The sequence below is a fragment of the Larus michahellis genome, chromosome 9 (assembly GCF_964199755.1).
Source record: "Larus michahellis chromosome 9, bLarMic1.1, whole genome shotgun sequence".
Lineage (NCBI taxonomy): Eukaryota > Metazoa > Chordata > Aves > Charadriiformes > Laridae > Larus > Larus michahellis.
The window spans coordinates 16,394,781-16,414,499 of record NC_133904.1 but is presented as its reverse complement, the minus strand read 5'-3'; the positions used below and the strand labels follow the sequence as shown (position 1 = coordinate 16,414,499).

The following is a 19,719-nucleotide window of genomic DNA, read 5'->3' as shown; positions in this document are numbered from 1 at the left end:
AAAAAGACAGTCAACAACGAAAATTTAGGGCATCTTGTCCAACTGTGAGCCATGCTAACACAGGCTAATCCAAAACGCTACTGACTTCTTAACCAAGCACATAAATCTTAGTCCTATCAGCGATGCTACAGCAAGCCAATTCGAGAAATAGCATCTTTTCAGCACAGAAAGCTGCAACAGCTACAGGGAAGTACTGAAGTGAATTCCATGCTAACTTTTATTACTGTTGCTATTTAAAGCTCCAATTCACAGCAGATAGATATAGCAACGATGGTTAATGTGGACTGCTCACAAAGCCAGGTGCTTCTTTCCTCGCCAGTTCCCAGTTTTTCCCCAACCCCTTTCTAGTAAGGGGCATTGAGATAAAAGCTCTGAATTATGAGCTGCATCGTTACTGTGAGAAAAGGAGTGCATGCTGTAGTTTTGGGAGGGATTAAGTAACTGAAAAATAATGAACTCTAAAAACAACAGGCAGCTTATTTCCACTTAATACATGTTTATCTTGAACCTGTTAAAATAATCTGAACATGAAATGGCATATGTTTAACATTTTCACCATCTTCTGGATTTTAAAATATCAGATATTTATATTCAACATTTTTGTGAGACAGAGAACAAATATGTTAGAGGAATCGAGAGGACAGTAGTGAATAAACTCTGTCTTATCGTTCTAAGCAGTTTTAAACAAAAACTAGAGCAGCTTCTCATCAGCATTATATTCTAAGGAAAGAGGCAAAGCCTGTCTAGCGCTAGCTGCTGAAAAATATAAAGTAAGGTCAGACCCTGAAGGGATTTTAAGTGCTACTAGTTGAACAATTTATGACAATGCAAAATTCTACCTAGCGTTTTTTAATAACAACACTTTCACATTTCCCAGGGTTCAGCTTTACTGCCTAATCAGAGTATGTGAGGCTAAAAACTTGTTCTGATTTTAGCTTTTGCTAGATTACCCTCCACAGCTTGGTTGTCTCCAAATGGCACTCCCAGCCCTTTAAATCCAAGCTGAAAATCAAATACTGAAAACTGAATCCAAGCTGAAAATCAGAAAATTTGCATTACAACATTACAGAGATCCAATTACAGTAAAAGCTGAAATTTTACCACCTTTGACAAGGGAAGTCAAAAGAGGATTATCTCTATAGGTGTGTGTATACAGGTCCTCTGAGGGTTAGATAAAGTTTCAGAGCTACCTAAACAAAACACAGAATCAAAATTTGCATTTCACAGCAAAAATGTTGCTGCTTGCAGTTATTTTAACTGTAAGCTTAATATTTCATTAAAGCCAACTGATCAACATTCAGATTAGAATATATACCCCTGAAAGCACTTGCACCTCCAACAGTAACTGCATCGTTAAACTACACATAGTTGTTTTTACATTGTCCTTATGCCCCCATCTCTCCTCTGTTTACTAACTGAGCTTCATCTGGTCATCCCAGATTTAACTGAGAACAAATGCCTTTTATGGCAAACAGTTGGTAAAACAATATAATCTATTCCCAGGTGTCAGGAGTGTGTACTTGTCCAATACTCTCCCATTCCCAAAGCACAAAGTTCCACCAGAGGAACATCTGAAGCCCCAATAGAAAAGGAAAAGGAGGAAAAACCCTATATAGTGTTGTTTGGAGTTTTTTTGTAAAGGTTTTGTAAAAGGTTTTGTTAGCAAAGACCAAACAGAACACCCACAAACATCTCCATTCATATAATCTTCCAAAAATAGCCAAGTTAGTTTTATTAACTAGAAGAACTAATCTACTAAACACTTAATTGGTTAAAGAGTTCTGTTACTTTAATTTCTCCCAATAATCAGAAAGAAACATTTCCCAGAACAGTATACACTAATTAAATTTACTGGTTCTTTAAATGCACTGTATCTTTAGATAAACATCAATATTCAAAGCAAAGAAATATTTTGTGACATACCCCTAATACAAATTGCTATCAAGTAGGCTACTTGACTAATCCTGCCACTTTGATGCCTGCTTATTAAAAAAAAAAAATTACCATGTCTTTTTAAGTTGTATTTTCTTTTCTGATTATTATTATTCTCCGCCATTCTTAAGTCTGTCCTCCAGGACTTTTACATATATGCTGCAAGCCACATATTCTTAGCCCTTCAGTATATTCCATATTTTCAGCAGATGTATACGTAAGCTTCACATGCCAATCTAGAGCAAAAAAATTCTTCCCCAACATTAAGAGGCTAGTGTAGCATTACTAGCACTACAACCCTTTCCTCATATAGAAGCACTATCATGCTTGCTCACTATACAGAGAAGCTGCATAGCTATTTTTCCAGCTGGCCCCATTTCTGTCCCAATTAACTCAACAACTAGAAATGCCTTATATAACAGCAGAAAGCTCCAGAAAGTGTTAATCACACTTTTATCTTACAAAAAATAGGACACTTTTATGCAGGAAGTCTGCTCAACTTCCCATTTTCTCTGCAATGTAAATAAAATGTTCAAAAACTTCCCCATACTACATATTTCCACTGGAAAAAACCCCATAGTATTCACATACTGTAAGCTAGAATTACTTCTCAGCTCACTGCAATAGTTAGCCCTGAAGTACAGCCACCATGATACACATTCTTTAAAGCATACCTTATTTCGGTTACAACTGATGGCAGTATTTCAATCTAAAATTACATTGGTGCAGAGCTAATAGATTTTTCATTCATGACATGAGAATAAACAATTTCATAAGTTAAGTGTGCTTTTTCAAGTAGTATAAAAATTAAGCCATTGGACAATGCATTTACTTTCCCACATAACTAAAGGAAACAAATTGCAAGTTCAAGTCTTCCTACCATCAAAATAACACCACACTGAATCACTGAGTTACCGGAAGTTACCCAAAGAGCTTAAATATTCACTGATCATTATATCAATTTTTAAAGAGAACTCTCTCCAAAAAGATTCTTTTGAAATGCCTATGGAAAGCCTCACTATGGAAATACTTGGTCTACACTTCAAAGGAATTCAAAGCACAGAAGTGGTATTAATTGAATTTGTGTTAAAAAAAGGCAGTAGGTTTTAACAGTTCAAGTAGACTAAAAAAAAATAATAATTGAAAATTCTCTCTTTAAATACATTTATCGTGGTTAGAAAGAGATGATCACCTAAGAAGCTATAACCTACATTTTCTCATCCATGCCGATTTCACCATTGCATGGTGCTCTATGTGCAAAGAGAGTTGTTAATGGTACTACCTCATTTCACAGTTACATGAAAATCCATCCTCTCTGAAAGCGAGAAGAAACTATTAACTTGAAAACAGAAGTATTAACACAGTCATTTCCCAAATTGTTTTTTTTTAACATGAATGTATGCATATCCCCATATTTTAAATATTTATAAATCATACCCTTCAATATGCTTGACCATGCATGTCAAATGTAACTTTTTCAGGCTTAAAAGACTACGTTTCTGTCCCCACAAATACACATTAAGATAATTAAGGCTGTGCAATAGCTTTTTGTTTCAGAGTTATTTATGCAGCCCTAGAAATGCATAGTAACATTTTTGCATTACAAATTTTACTTCTGGTATTTAAACAGTACATTAAATAACAACACACAAATTATTTCCTGCTACGATGGGTAACAAGCAATAATCTAGTCTTTAGTACTCTGGTTCTGTTCAAGCATAAATCCTGCCCTAACATGAACATAACACAACTTTATTTTTTAAACCTGTTTTTGTATTTTCAATCATTTTTTTCTTAGCAGAATGATCAGCAAAGTCTGAGATACTGTTTCACTTTGTAGACCACATTTGTCACTAGGCAAAAAACATGGTTCCACCAATTAACACAATGCCATGGTCTATGTATCTACTTCACCATGCTCTCTAAAAAGCTGAAATGATAAACAGAAGGCACAACTACAACACTGTGAACATTACTGGTCCCAGTCTTGGATCTGCTTTTCAATTGGCAAATTTAAGATGGAAGGAAGTCTGAGAAAATTGGTAGATGGAAAAAAACCTCACCACCCCGCAAAAAAAACCCAAACAAAACCAACAAACAAGCCACCCCAAAACATCCACCTCAAAAAATCCCACTCCAAACATTCAAGCATACCCTCAAATACTGTGTCAAGACCTACTAGAGAAACATCTGTGTAAAACAACTGCAAGGTTACTGCGTTGAGTTTATCTAGGTAAAACATTTGGCATATATATACAATACTTTGCCTTCCACAACTTCAGGCCTTAGAAATCTCTCCTATTATTGCAATACTAAAGCTACCTTCAACTGAATCCTATTTCAGGTTCTTGTCACAATGACCAGTTTTATTTTTTTCTTCTCTTTTTTTTTTAAAGTTGTCAAGTGCAGTTAATTATGTACAGCAATATTTGTACATTCTGAAACCAGACAGAACTGTTATTCCCACAACCAGTTAACAAAACTGTAATAGCTAAAATTTTTAACACAAGTCAACAGCCAAAAAAAATAATGCATGAACTCCACATCATGTGACTAATCAGATTCAGCAGCCTTCCAGTATATTGTTTAGAAACCGTTAACTTTACCATTTACTTTAAAGTTAAAGATTCTAGATTTGTTGTAATTTTACTGGAAGCTCTGAATACACTTTGCCCATCAAGAATTTATGGTGTAATGTTCACGTTACTTGCAGTAAGTCTATTTGTAGTATAACTTATATAAAAAAAAAACCCAACACAAAAACAATTCCTCCAAAGCACTCATGAAAAAGGCACATTGTACATGATGAAAGCTCATTAACAAAAAGTACTTCAGGGATTGAGTTTTACCTGAAGGAACAGCTGTACTGTTCTGGTGGTTTTCACCAGGCGACACAAATAAATCTTCCTCCCCTTCAGTAGATGAACTGGAAGAAGATTCACTACTGAGATCATTCTCACTGGAACTGCTAGAGCTGGGTAGTAAAGCATATTTTCTTCGAGCCAACACTTCCCGCTTTTTCCTCTGCATCAAAATTCGTTCTTTTTGGTTCTGTGTCCGCTGTGATGAACTTGTTTTCACAAATCTCTTCCTATATGGAAGTCTTCTCAAAGAATTGTTGTGAAAACAGGGCCTTTTCATCAATAATCCAGGTACAGAGTCTGCCTCAGTCCGAGGCCATTTGTGTGACCTTGCACTATGAGTTCTACTCGTAGTATTCAACACTGCCTGAGGGTGTCTTACAGGGGCATCTTTTTCTTCATCAGATGTTACTGTGTCAGAGTCTCCAAAATGTAGGCTAGACGAAGGCGAAGAGATACAGTCACTAAAAGAAGAATCGTTGTCCTCACTCTGTGTTTCTAGATGCTGTCTTAATCCTAAGATTCCTTGGTTTTCTTTATCAGGACAATTTTGAGTATATGAAGGACCAGCCTGCTGGCTCTTGCGTTTTTTTCTGACAATACTTTTGTCTTGGTCTGTACGGTTGCCATTCATGTCCTTCTGCTTTTGAGAATCACCACATAAGTGAGAGAACTCATTCCCTACTTTACTGGCAATCATCTCAACTTCTGCAGTGAAGCTTTTGGCTGCCCCAATAGGCTCAGGGTTCAAGAGGATCCCCTTCAGACTCTCCTGTCTCTTTGGTGCATCAGAAGGAACTTCACTCTTCATATCCGCTTTTAGAGTATAAACTATATTACATTCAGGAGTCCATTTAGACATGGAAAGTTTTAAGAAAGGCCTAGAAATAAAAATAGATACGCATCAAGAAAAAGAAACATCAGATTTTTCAAGAGCAAAACTGAAAAGAGAAAAGCCATTTCCTGCTAAGACTAAACCCTGTGGGAAAAGCAAAACAGCAGTAACTGAACTACAACTGTTTCATCATATGAATAGTACTGCTTGACAACATAATTTTGAATTAAGACAGAACTCTTACAACTTGCATTGAAGGGAAGTTCTTATAGTCAGTGAAAACATTATCACTTTTACAGAGCAAGTATCAATGTATGTCCCCTCCAAAATGTATGGGCAATGTCTGTTTTACTGATGCTTAAGCCCGAGAGCTTTACAGGCTACCGCTTACAGAAGTTACCTAAGTTCAGCTATATAGCTCCAGCCTCCATTAACTAAACTGCATGCTTAAATAAGGCCTACGTCTTCCCTTATTGCTGTATATATGGATAACAAATATCTTCACCACAATGCATGGTATGGTGACAACTGAGCTATAAAATTAAGTTACTTCAAATTCACGGTTCTTTTCTGACAGGAAAAGGAATAGAACAGGAGAGATTGTGAACCCTATTATTTTGGAGTAAAGTAACAGAAATCCATTATTACCTGGAGTTTCTTTAAAAAAAACCACCACACATTAATAGTATAGATTAGCATACAAACCTAATTTCAGCCTATGTACTTTTGACTCTATCCTGTGACAGAAACTGAGCATATCACATCACTCGTTCCTCTAGCAGGTGGTACGAGGCAGGTTCACCTCCCTGTCAAAATATTCAACTGTCAACACACAACAATGCAACATTAGCCTCAAAGACTATTTCCAAGAAAAGCTTTTGTACTGGAAGACTAGTGAGAGACACAGGCAATACCAGCCTCAGTAATACGTTCACCTTCAACCTGCTCCATCTGGCATCTCTGCCTTCTGTTTAAATTCCCAAAAGGAAACGACAATAGAATTTGGTTCCCACTGTGATAACCACTGAAGCACTCTTTACTGTAACTAATATGCTTTTTTGTGCCTCAGATGAATAAGGCTACAGTAGGCTATAGCAGACACTTGACACTTGCACTACTGAAGCAGTTAAGTGTTTCCTCTTTTCTCCCTCCCTCATCACTTTTTTGAAGGTTCCATCTCCTATGCTCTTCTAAAATAAACGTTTATGCACTGAACCAGAATGTAGAGCTGACCAATCTGAAAAATAAATTTCCCAAACAGATCAAACACCAGTCCAATTAATCACATAAGCACAGAAACAGCTATAGCTGGCTTACAGCAGGTTGTGCTGAACTACCAGAAGGCTGCTTACAAAAAACCTGTGCAACTATACCTGCTGCGGAAGTGAGGCTACTTAAGCAGCATAGCTGGAATACGCACCAAGCCACAAAAAGTCTAAGATAGCAACAGCAAGATCTACGGCAGGTTAAGCAGCATTGCCTGCCCACGTCCGTAATCTCCTGCCTGTACCTCCAAATTCTTCAAAATCCTAACACATTCTTACATCCTGTGCCAATACCTAAAGATCTTGTTTATTTTATCATAGAATGAGTCAATACAAGATTGAGACTACAGAACAGAGTAAAATCAAGATTTCTTAGGTTGTTTCACAAAGTGATGCTTTCAGGGGCAGCTGTGAGCCAGTTGTTCCCAACAGACCCTGACAAATCACTTATCTCGGTTTGCAACAGGTATGAACTGATGCGTTATCCCAGGCAGCTTGTGTTCTCTTCATAGCCATAAGCAACTAATCTAATTCTTTAAGTGATGTAATCTGGAATAAAAAAATTTGCACAAGATATATATGCTGCAGTACTAACATCTACAGAAGCCATAAGTACACTGGATCTTTCTGGAGGTCAAGAAACTTGTGGATCCTAGAGCCCTAGCTGAGAAGATTGATTTGAATGTTCTCACTGGAAATCCTACAGACACTTATAACAATTACTGTTAAAGGTGAGGCTATACCCTGTGATAACTAAGAAAGCGTTGCTGTTGTCTACTGGAATTACAGCAGATAGATATGTTTTACATCAGTAAGTCAAAAGTTAACTGCATGTGAGTTGGACTAAACCTCCTCTTGTCAGGATATACAACAGGACAGGTTCTTTCATTTCATCAAAGCACAATTCACAGTAGGAGATATTTCTTATTTTCAAGTGGTAACTGGAAAACTATTGCATCCTGGACATTATTTTTTTTATTATTGCAATAAGTTTTGGTGGAATGCACTATCTAGGACTGAAAAAAACTTGGAATAAACATTAAGGGTCTAAGAAGTCTACATAGTAAACAAAGAAGCCTCTACTAAAGCAGTGGAATTCTGCTCTCTACCCTTCTCTGCCCCTGACAGCTCCTGAGCTTTCACATGCTCCCCACAATGCACATACTTACCCTCACATAGATGCACCATTTTTCTTTAGAAAAAACTAAGACCAAAACTCCAATTTTATACAATTTCTGATGAGGACAATAATCAGAACGCAAACCTGCTATAAGCATGCAGAGAACAAGCAGTACTTAGCCTTTTTCCTCATCCTCACAAGGTCACCTTTAACGCGGTAATTTTGGTCTGTTATTTATGAACCAGTGTTTTACAGAAATGCAACACTTAGTCAATCTTCCACAGACCAAACGCAAGCCAGCCCCTCCCACAATAACCCTGTATTTCATCAAGAGTCTTTTTAGAAACTCCACAAAATATTTTGATTTGGAAAAAAACCCCAATTTGTTTATTCAGAGAGCTTATTGTCTTCAAACACAGTCATAACTTACCATCATATGCTATGTGTCCAGCCTACATACAACAATTTTCTAATCTTTTAACATGATAAATTAAGGAGACAATTTTATTTAATTCTGAAGTTTTCTTAAGAAACACAAATCTGAACCTTTTCTCATTATGTGAGCACAATCAGGCGTTGATTTACAAAGGACTCAGTTCTACTCATTGGTGTGCTCCCTCCAGAAAGTTCTGCATTCTCAATGTGATTATCTTTGTATAAGCTCTGTTGACTTTAGCACAGAAGCCACTGTGCTGAAATACATAAAGAGCTATTTAAGGTATTGCAAGAAAACTAAAGCAAGGAAGTTTACACTTTGAGAAACCTCAAACTACTGTAAGATGACCAAAAAAACCCCGTAAACCACCACACAGTGAAAGCTAGTGCACTTGAAACGCTACTTACTTGCTTAGCTTTATTTCAACAAGCAGTCAGTTAATTCAGATTCAAACATTTTGTATATTTGCACTCTTACAACCATAGAAAAGTCTGGAGTAACTCAACTAAGTAACCAAGACCTCTTCATTTTTGCTAACCAATGCAGAGCCTGTTAGGGCTGCTTAGTCATGGGAGAACTGCTGACTTCCAATTAAAAATTAAACAACAGCTTAAACGTGAGTACATTTTTGATGAATGGCAGCAGTCAACAATGACAAATCATCCATTCCTTCACTATTTAGAAATTCTATGACAAACCTTTGAACAAAAGATTTGACCAAAAAAGACAGAAGCTGGAATAAGAGCTTACCATTTCACTAGATTCCAATCCATTGTAAGTATTTTCAGTGGTTAGGCATAAGAAATACCCATACCGCATACAAGTCCAAAGCTTTTACACAGAAGACAAAGTTAAAGAGGGACTACAAAAATACTATGCAAATAATTAAGATTCATTAGAATGAAATCATCTGCTATTAAACATTTAGAAGATCCTATAAAATCTCCCTCTAATTAAAAGCAGTCCTCAGAAGCTTTTTCAAAAAGCAGCAAGATGCAATAAGTAAGCTCAATCAGCATTAGTGTTCCTCCATCCTAATCAAAACATTTGCTTATTAACTTATAGAATCAAGACTTCAAGCAGAAAAATGGGGTAGTATCTTCTTTGAAGCCATTTTAAGTAAAGACTCAATGAAGAGCTGTTAAGACAGCTACCTAAAAACTATGAATAGTTACTCCAAGTTCCCCTGTGAAGTGTAAGACTTAATTCAGAATCATGAAGCGTACATGACTTTTATCCATTCATGTCATAAATTAAAGACCTTTGATATTAATCACACCAAGACACACAGCAGTGCAAGAAAATTTCATGCAAACTGAGGAAGTCCCTCAAGATTGCGAAGTCAAAAAACAAGCTCAAAGTTTGAAATCTTTACAGCAGACAAGTTTATGGATCATGTATAAAATCAGAACACTTTTGAGTTATAAGATGGAGCAAAGTATTTTGTCACTAAGAATTCATTACTGGCAAACAAAAAGTATGATAGCATTACAGCACTATAAAACACTGAAATGGTTCATTACGCAACATTAAGTCAACTTTTGGTGTAAACTTGGTTGATGAATACATGTAATATAATATATATGATTACTTCAAAAATGTATTTTCAGTTACATTTTAAAATAGTCAACTCCGCTCACCATCAAGAAACAACCCCCTTTTTAGATGTAAAAAAGCACTTTGATTAGTTCTCTCAAGCTTGGCTACAGTAATTACACAGTGGTTTGACACACGACCAGCCAACCACTTTGCAGAAAATGCCTATCTTAAGCACACACTTCCTATATAACCCCAAATTACTGGTCTCTGTTCTGTTAGTGTAATACATATACCTAAACCCAGCTAGCCAAACAGTTTCTTCAGCAAATATCTAGACTTCTGGCTAACTTGATGAAAAGCTGTGAATAAAAAAAACTTCATTTACAAAGCAGTTAGTAGCCAATTTCCTCATTTTCCCCATCTTCAATTTCCTGCTCCTCTCTCATTACAAACACAGTAATTTCCCCTTGTCTGATGCTCTCTCCACCACTCAGACCCCAAACACACCTACAGGCAACTTGGGTATCCAGCAGGGTTCAGCCTAGAGGCAAAATTCTTCCCAGTATGACAGCTCCCAAGGCTACCAAGAGCTTCCGGAACACACTGTCGTCATAATCTCAGAAAGAACTCAGCAATTCCACTTCCATAAAAATTCTGTGCTATCTTAGACCATTTCTGTACCCTGCTCAAGTGCCCATATATAGAATGATATCTGGCAAAAGAATATTTAAGATTGTCTCAGAAAGGAAGTTTTACCAGTTGCATTTGTAGTTCCTTTATTCAGTCCTCTTACTTTCTTTGCATATGTTCACTGAACTCACGGTTAACTTTTAAAATTATTTCCCTTCCCTAATATGTGGCCTTTATCAGATTTTACTTTTAATGTTATTTTTACTCTGACAAGCTAATACCGGTACTGTTATCTTCAGGAGAAAACCTCACTGTTGAAATCTGGCATGCACAAAGAAATCTTACGTTGTATATTCTGTTCTTACCACAGTACTTTTTTTGAACTGGCAACCATGGCTAACCACGAGCTGAAAGAATGGACCAGTGAATGAAAGTATCGCACCAGCCGTACTTTGCAACACTAACGGTCATTTCTTTTTTCTCATTAAAAAGATACATTTTTATTCTTTCAGCAAGGCTCTTCCATCAGATGAATCAAGACACCAAGAAACAGGGTAATGAAAAAGCTTATAAAATTTGTACAAGACCTTCAGCAAAAATGAGATAACCTAAGTACTACCACTTCCCTTTCTCAAGGGCAGAGAGCCAAACAAGACTGATTCATGCACGACCCTGACGCAATGGAGGTTGACAGAGGATTTGGAGCCATTTGAGAAGCTGCACCCCCAACACAATCCCATGAAGATCAAATCTCAGTGCTATCCATGCCCTGCTACAATAAAAATAAAGAACTCACTGAGCAGCTCACGAAAAAAAACCCCACTTGTTAGTCTAAAAGGGGCAGTCATGCCCTATTGATTTCATTCCTATCAAGCAGGGACAACCTATATAATGCAGAGTACGTAACGAGAACACAAATATCCAATATTCAGTTCCACTATCAGCAAAACAAGGACAATCAGATTTTGAAACTTTATTGCACTGTTCTTCGCTTTTGGTTGTTCTTCATTTTCACCACTTCACAAGACAAACAGTGCTCTTTTAAAGCCTGTTTTAACTACTAACTTTTAGCATACTATATATTGGTCTTCTAATCTTTGCTGGAAAATAAAGCAATTGATAGTTAAAGATCTATGCATCTTTACAAAATAGCAACAATCAGAAGGTAATCTGAAACTCTATCGTGTTTGCTTTGATATTATGTCACCTCAAACACATCTGTATTCACAGGACAATATGAAACACCATTACAAGCCACTCTCAATTTCCTTTGTTTGCTTTAATGCAGGCACAGTGACGACAGATACTCCAATTTCTGAATGACAAAATTACCTGAGAATTCTCCAAGCAGATTATTTATCTTTTGCCCTACAGAAAGGTACAGTATTTCAGAATAACATGCACAGCATTAGTTACTAATAGCATGATAATGTTTGGGAGACAGGTTCTTGCCTACAGTCTCCCAAAGACTCTCCGTTATGTCCAACCCAGACAGAAGAGTTTGTCTGGCTTTGCAGAGGGGTGCTACAGTTACATGAGCCACAGCAATACAGGCAGGCTTACTCACCCCTTGCAGCCAATTCTAGGAGCCATCACTGGCTTGGAAAGCCTACTCTTAAAGCGAAACAATGTTATTTCAAGTTCAATACCACTCTTACTAACCTTTGTGATGCCATCTCAAAGACAAGTCAGACCACAGTAGCTGTACTGTAACCAACAATATCAATCCTCTGGACCAGCAAAGTCTCCTTAATTTTATCTCTGAAAAAAATTGCTCTGAGACCTCCAAGGTTTGTTTCCTCATGCGTAAATCAATTCAGATCAGTAAAGCAATTATCTCACAACAGAAACATCAGGCCACCTATAGAATAGCTACAGAATGCCTCTGTTATGCCACGTTATCCACCTCTGAGACTTACCACCACTGTATTCTTAAGGAAAGACTATTAGAAGTGCCTGTCTCTCACATCTTCTAACAGAATCCAGCACAGGACAGCTACAAACAGATGAGCTCTTCCGTAAGACTGTATCTATGGCCTGGCTCCAGCTGGAATAGACAGAACACAAGGAGCATGCGCAGCTGGAAGCGCCTCAGCTAGATGAGTTGGCAGGCTAAGAGCAACTCTGCATAGAGTCCTACGAACAAATTAGTTCTCCCGCAATACACTATGAATCAGTCCAAGACTATAAGGCACCCACAGAAATCCTAGCCTCAATCAAGCACCAGCAAAGCACTAGCATCCGCATACGCAGCTGGGCAAGGAATCTGTTTGGCTTAGCACAATGGACGCAAGCAGGTGAATTTGACAAACACGGTGTTCACAAGCACATTCTTCAGTCTAGACATTTCTTTGCTCTGTCCTAGGCTTAAACTCAGTTAGCTACATTAACACTATGTAAATCATGGTTTTAAGACATAAGCATTATGATTTGGCAATCGGGAATGTTTTGGCTTCAGTGAACTCCAAGACAAACATAACAGCAATGAACTTGGGAATAAGGGGTTGTAGCTTTATAAAAGAATGACAAAATACACTTTTTATTGGAGCTTAAGATCTTAACTTGGAATTTTGCTTCCAGAGGCAGCTAGAGAAGTTGAGTTACATAGCCATCAAAAATAATTAAAATATTTATGTCTTAGTCCCCCAGTAGTTTTGACCTTTGAGGTACGTGTAATTGTTCTTAATGCAGTGTCATTTTGCAAACACTTCTTGATAAAGCTTTGAGGAGCAAAATAACACATGATCTTTGCCACAACTGCTAATAAGAACCTATCAAGTGAGAATTATGAAATTAAACATTAGGACCGTTTTAGGCTGTTCTTCAGGAAACCTGTGAGAAGCAGGGGATTTTTCAGATACTAAACCAAGTAGATCTACCAGCTTAAGAGGGAAGGGCAGAGCATCAGAATTCTCCACTCTTCACCCAGTAAAGCCAAGTGACAGTGGGTAAAAACAAACATTTTAGTTGACAGTGGACAAGTATTAGGACAGAAGGAAGTCTCTTACTAGTAAAGTCGTGAACCAGCCTTCTTGGATTTCACTTGGTAAACACCAAGGAAGACATCCCTTTAATTCACGGCAGTTACTTTTCCAAATAGCATAAACTATATAAAACATGTAAAACAGCAAAATAATCTTGTTAGCAAAATTTTGGGTTAGTGAAAGAAACGTTTCCCTTTCTTCCTTCCCCTCTGCTCCATTAGGGGTTAGGCCTGTTAGGCCTGACATCAGCCCACCAAGAAAAACACTCATCTAAACTTAAGCCTGAAGGAAGTTCACTAGTACTAACACTTTGGCTGCAGATACATTTTATGTTTCTTTTAAGAGCACTGTAGACTTCGGAAGCAGCTGATCACTGTCACACTGTCAAAATTTAAGAGACTACAACTGGGAGCAATTATGCTATCCCTATGTTGTCCATGTGACCCATACAACATTACTCAATATACTTGTTTCTACATCTCTTCTCAACCTCACTGACATGCAACCAGCTAAAGCACTACAGATCTGGTGACAAAACCGGCCTAAAGGAGGTTGCACAGTACTAAAGCTGTGGGGAAATCTTTATATAACATCTGCCTACGGCAAATCCATCTCTCTGTACTATCCCCATTGTTTACATGTGAATTAAATCATCCTATTCCCTGTCCAATTCCCCCCCGCAATTTTTTCCACATTTATTCAACTGCCTGACATCTAAGCCCCCACAGTTCACCAGCTAGAGATGGGGCAGTACTACCTGTATCTTCTCAAAAGAACATCCTCACCATTAGAGGAAATATAACCAACTGAAATGAAAGATTCTTCATCTTGGGGAAAAAAGGCAGCAACTGCTGTCAGCTAAGTGTTATTACAACATGGTGACCTCCACTGAAAGACAAGACTGTTACAACTGATCTGGTTACGTTGGTCTACAAAGTTACTAATTTAAAGATAAAGTAGATACATTAAGATACATTCTTAATACACTTTTACAAAAGACACTGCTTCATAAAAGACACATTTCTGAAGTCAGAATGCTCCCATCCAGATTTTGAAAGTACACATGAAATATGCATGAATACTACGAGCCGTTGTTCAACCCCGGGCTCCCAATACTACACATAACCACAGCTGTAGATGCCAGGGCTTCAGCCATCAAAAAACAGATTTTTAAATATGCAAGACTTCAAGAGTTTTAAAACAGGAAGCTTGGTGTCTTATACACTTTTATTAAACTAAAGTGAAATGCAAGATGTGCACGCAGCCTTTCCTGTCTTATGCATTCAATAGGTCATTTTATACTGCGGGTGGCAGCATGAGACAGGTGACCAGATGCTCATTTTATCAAAAAAGAGTATAAATTTAACCAGTGATAATCTTGGCTAATTTTTTGGTGGTTTGTTGTTTTTTTGCTTTGTTTTTGTTGTGGTTTTTTTTCCCCCCTCAGGTAGTCCCTCTATCCAACAAACAGATGAGTAAAAACATTTAAATTGGTGGAAAGTTACTCTGCTAGCAAGGACTACAGCTACGTGAACTGTAAGCTTTAAAGAGTGACAAAATATTCCAGTTCTTTAAATACTAATTTTCCTCAAAAACATTTCTACTAAGCATCCAGAACTAGTCTATCTCTGAAATTTTCTGCTGGTTACAACAAAGACAATGTAAGGCCTTATTTCACCAACTGAAAACCTAGTTTTCCTTTATTAGTTTATAATAGATATTCCACCATGCTAAATGCAACCTCGATCTCCATGCTGAGTAGTAAGTTCTTACCTTTTTTTTTTTGTCAAATATTTGTTGCTGAAGCAATCACATTAAAATCAAATAAAGTCGGGCTATTACAGCAAGATCTTACCTCCTGCATTACATCTTCTTTTGGAGGAGTACTTGAGTATCAGGAATTTAGGGTATAATTTAATCAGCGAAAGCAATCAGGCCTTGCTTATGGTTTCACAAAACCATTTCAAGCCATGGAAGAGCTTACTCAAACAACATAAAAATTCCACGAATGTATGGCTCAGCCCTAATCACGGAAACAGAGACACTTAAAAAAAAAGTACAGAGATCCTTAACACCTGCCCGTTTCAGTAAGAGTTACAAACCTTCATACCTCTGAAGATCCTGGCCTACATTTCTGAATGAACGCTGCTTCCTTGTTTATCAGGCAAAGAGCATCTGACAATGATTTTTTTTTTTTTTAATACGGGTTAAGAAACAGAATACCAACTTTGCAAACAAAACAAACGATGTTATAACGAACCCTATTACACACACAAATAAAACTCGTTTCCGTAAGGGAAAATTTGTGACCAATTTTCAAGGAGACAAAACCCAACCGAGTGCTGCGGCTTCCCGCAGTGAGGATATACCGCTTTGTGCGTCAACGAGGCACCGACGGGAAAAAGAATAATAATAATAAATAAAGGAGGGTGAAGTTCCCACCCGCCGAGCTGCCCCCGCGCCCCCGGCCCGGCCCGCCCCGCCGGGAGAGGCCGTTGCCGCCGCCGTTGCCGCCGCCGTCGCGGGGCAGGGCGGGGCACCCCCCGGCCTTCCCCCCCACCCCCTCGCCCGGAGATAACGCTCCGCAGGGTACGGGGCACCGCCACGGCCCCCGCCGCCCCCCCCATACCTGAGGCAGCAAGGCCGAGGGGGAAGAGGCGGGGGCCGCCGGCGCCCCGCTCAGGGCCAGAGGGGAGAAAGCGGCCCCGGCGGGCACCGCAAGGACCCCGCGTCGCCACCCGAGAGACCGCTGCCCCTCGGCCTGGCCGCAGCCACCCAGGCCCCGGTGACACGCCGTGAGGCGGGCGACGTTTTGTTGTTGCGCAGCCCCCGCCGCCGCCGCTCCCTCCCAAGACGCAGCGCGACACTCGGCGGTGCTTTACAGCAGTCCGCAAAGCGCAGCCGCGCCGGCTGGCGCCCCGCCTCCCGGCACGCGGCGCCGCGCCCTCTGCTGGGCGGAAGTGGGGAAAGGCAGATGGAGGGAACGGGTGGAAGCGGCAAAAACGCGTAAAACGCCGCGGAAACCATTCATCAAACAGGGGGAAAGGGCTTGAAAGAAAGGCACCACTTCGAAAAACGCCTCCCTCAAAAGATGATGTATTTCCAGGGGTCAGAAAAAGAGATTAGTCGGCAAAGGAACACCCAAATGCGTCAGAAAACGCAGAGACAAAGCGCAAAAGGTGCCAGACCATGCAAATGATACGAAAATAAACGAGTTTTTCGGCTTTACGGGTAATGCTAGAGCAAAGGAAAAACTGAGACCCACATAGAGCAAAGGTGGAAAAAAGGATCGCAGGTGACGTCATGTGGCTCTGGAACCAAAACAATAATTCATTTCATTTTTCCATAGACACCAACACACCTCACCCAGCATTAGCCTGCTGCCTTTTTCTGCACTCTTGAGTTGTTTTCTGTTTTTTAAATCAAGGAATGCAGTGTGTGGCATCGAAGCAGACATCAGTAAGCAGTGACATTGGGCCACATATGAAATAACGGCTGAAACGGGGGTGAACGGGGAGCAGAATAAAAATCAGAAACATGACTAAATCGCTTGACCAAAGATTGCAAGGGATAGCGGAAAGGTCATATCCTATTCAATGGAGGTCACCAACAGCGTGATTGTGTGAGCAATTTTAATATTTTTCATTAATGACTGGAAGACAAGTTGAAATACATTAATAAAAATCTGCTGGGGAAAAACAAACAAACAAACAAAAACCCAACCCAAAATAAAATTCAAGAAAATACATGGGAAGAATTGAATGACCTTGAAGACCAGACAAACAGGAGCAAGGTGAAAAAAAGTAGAGCAAAATAAAAAGCATGTGCACTTGAAGGTAAATGACTAAAAGTTTTGGTGTATATTGTGTATTGGTCAGGTAGAAGGCAGTAGGATGAGAATGTCACCAAACTATGTAATTAAGAAAATGACCAACAGCCAACAACACGATGTAGCCATGAAAAAACCAAACATGTCTGTACAATATTTTAGTGTAAATATTTTTCAGAGAGAAAGAGAGAGGTTTCAATGCAACTGTAAAAGTTATTCCTGATGTAGTCTTACAAATACTTTACCCAGCTTTTTTTATATGTATTCAGGGAAGATGAACTCTAATCTCAACAGGACACTCAAGGGAACACAGCATATAAAATATGAGAGGAAGCTAATGAAATCCGTCTGGATTACCTTAAGAAATGAGAGAGAGGAGTGCTTTCTATAAGCTTATCAGAGGCTAACACCAATTTAAAAAAGTACACTAACTAGTTATGCATTTATCTATTTACTTAACAATTGTTTTGAATGCTCATGCTAAAGATGACAGCAAGGTCATTCTTGGCAGAGAAAATGTACAGAGCCACTCTATGCTCACCAACTGAAAGACATAGAGAGACCATCTCAAAAACAAAAAACAAGGGGCTATAGAGTGGATAGAAATTTCAGTTCACAAACCAAAAAGCAATGCAGGGTAAATCTAGATATTCTTGATTTTCTCCCAGTGCAAAGTCAGAGTGGCCAGATGATCTATAAATGCTTTAACTGTCTATGATTTAGTAGACCTTTTCTCCTTGGGTAAATTAAAATAAATTAAAGGCAGAATTTGTAGGATCTTTATTAGCTATGACTTCCTAATTCCTGTTTCGCTATAGGCTACCAGCTGTCAAAAGTCTAGTAAGTTGGGGGTCAGCTCACAGTTAAATTAGCACTTGATAGAAATTATTTATCAATTATTGACTGGTTATTAACATAATTTTTGAAGAAAAGTGATGGAGAGAATGCACTTCAATGCCCAGAATTATTCACAATTATTTTAAAATAGGGGCAGTGGTATTATTAACTTCTATCTATGCCCTTATTAAAGTTACTTCTGCTGTTATCTTCAGATTTCGCAGAGATAGACAGTTGTCTTGAAAATATTTTATTGATTCCTTGGACAAAACCAAAGGATTCTCCCATTCACACTTCTTAGCTACAGAAAACCAAAAGGTTAAATTGATTCATTCTAAATCACTAATGCAAATTTTGGAACAGCTTTCAGGTGTCATCAATTCAGACTGAACTCTTCAACCTCTTCGAACTAGAGCTAAACAAAACCCTTTTATATGCGCACCCCAGGGCCTGGGAGAACTAAAGACACAGAGAAGAAACTATCTTATCTGGGATCAAAATAAAGCCAACCAGCAGGAGATTGCACTTTACATTTTTTGGCAAAAAGACAAAAAATCAAAGCCAACCTCTATCCTGAGGTATCTTCAGCAGCTCAGTTTCAGAGTTGGGCCCGGTTCCATGCAGGAGCGCCGTTTGGGTTTGCTTGCTCAGGAAGGAAAGCTAGGCACGGCTTTTTCCAGATGCAAACACCAGCTTCTGGAACGCAGTCCCACTGGGCACGTGGCCAAGATGCATGCTGCACGCTTTCCGAAAGGGATGTCTTTGCTCAGACAGCTGTTAACTGCAAGCCTGGTAGAGCCCAAGACAGTATGAACAGGATACGCTTAAAAATCTCCTGCCCATGTGCAGGAGCGTGTACCTCCTGTCACAAATAATGCTTCTGCAGGAGCTCAAAATCACTTGCAGCCAGGGTATTAATCCAGATGAAACAGCCCATCCCTGATACTTAACATGATACATAGTTGCGTAGACTTAAAATGCACCACACTTAAACATTTAAATGTTTGTGTTACATCAATTTACTAGTAATATTAACAAACTGTAAAGCTTCTGGTGATAGTATGTTGTGAGGATATTACAGAAAAAAAACCAAAACAAAACCAAACTACAAAAATTGTGGGATTGATACTCAGATGATACAAATTGTCACGGCTCAGATCACTCCAGATGAAGGTCTTACTAGTGAACTACTGGTAGTTTTCACAGGAAAACAGGGAAGAGGATAAAAAAATTGTATTACGAAAAGATTTGTATTACGAAAAATTGCTAGTAGGAAACAAGAAAAGACAAATGCATTTGCAGAGTCAAAAATAAAACTCGACAGCTGTCTGCTATATATTTTATGGGGATAAACGCAGGAAATTTGCTAATGTGATTGATCTAAGAGCTTTCAAAAGCTCTGGAAAATAACCATTCAGGTAACTGTATATTTTAAAAATACATAGAAGAAC

The 19,719-nt window shown here is 38.7% G+C and overlaps 1 protein-coding gene across 6 annotated transcripts in view; it reads right to left on the bottom strand.

Moving 5' to 3' along the window:
• The window catches only part of RNF111 (ring finger protein 111), a 52,380-nt gene extending 35,903 nt beyond the window's left edge, over positions 1-16,477 (bottom strand). For 4 of the 6 annotated variants that reach the window (XM_074599798.1, XM_074599794.1, XM_074599797.1 and 1 more), the window contains exons 1-2: positions 16,232-16,475; positions 4,782-5,674 (exon numbers count right to left, since the gene is read on the bottom strand). In XM_074599798.1, the coding sequence (XP_074455899.1) occupies positions 4,782-5,655 (874 nt within the window). In that variant the 5' untranslated portion in view covers positions 5,656-5,674; positions 16,232-16,475. Of the gene's footprint in view, positions 1-4,781; positions 5,675-16,231 lie in introns of all 6 variants that reach the window. The other 2 variants (XM_074599796.1, XM_074599795.1) reach the window with 1 other exon arrangement.
• Between the last annotated feature and the right edge of the window lie 3,242 nt (positions 16,478-19,719).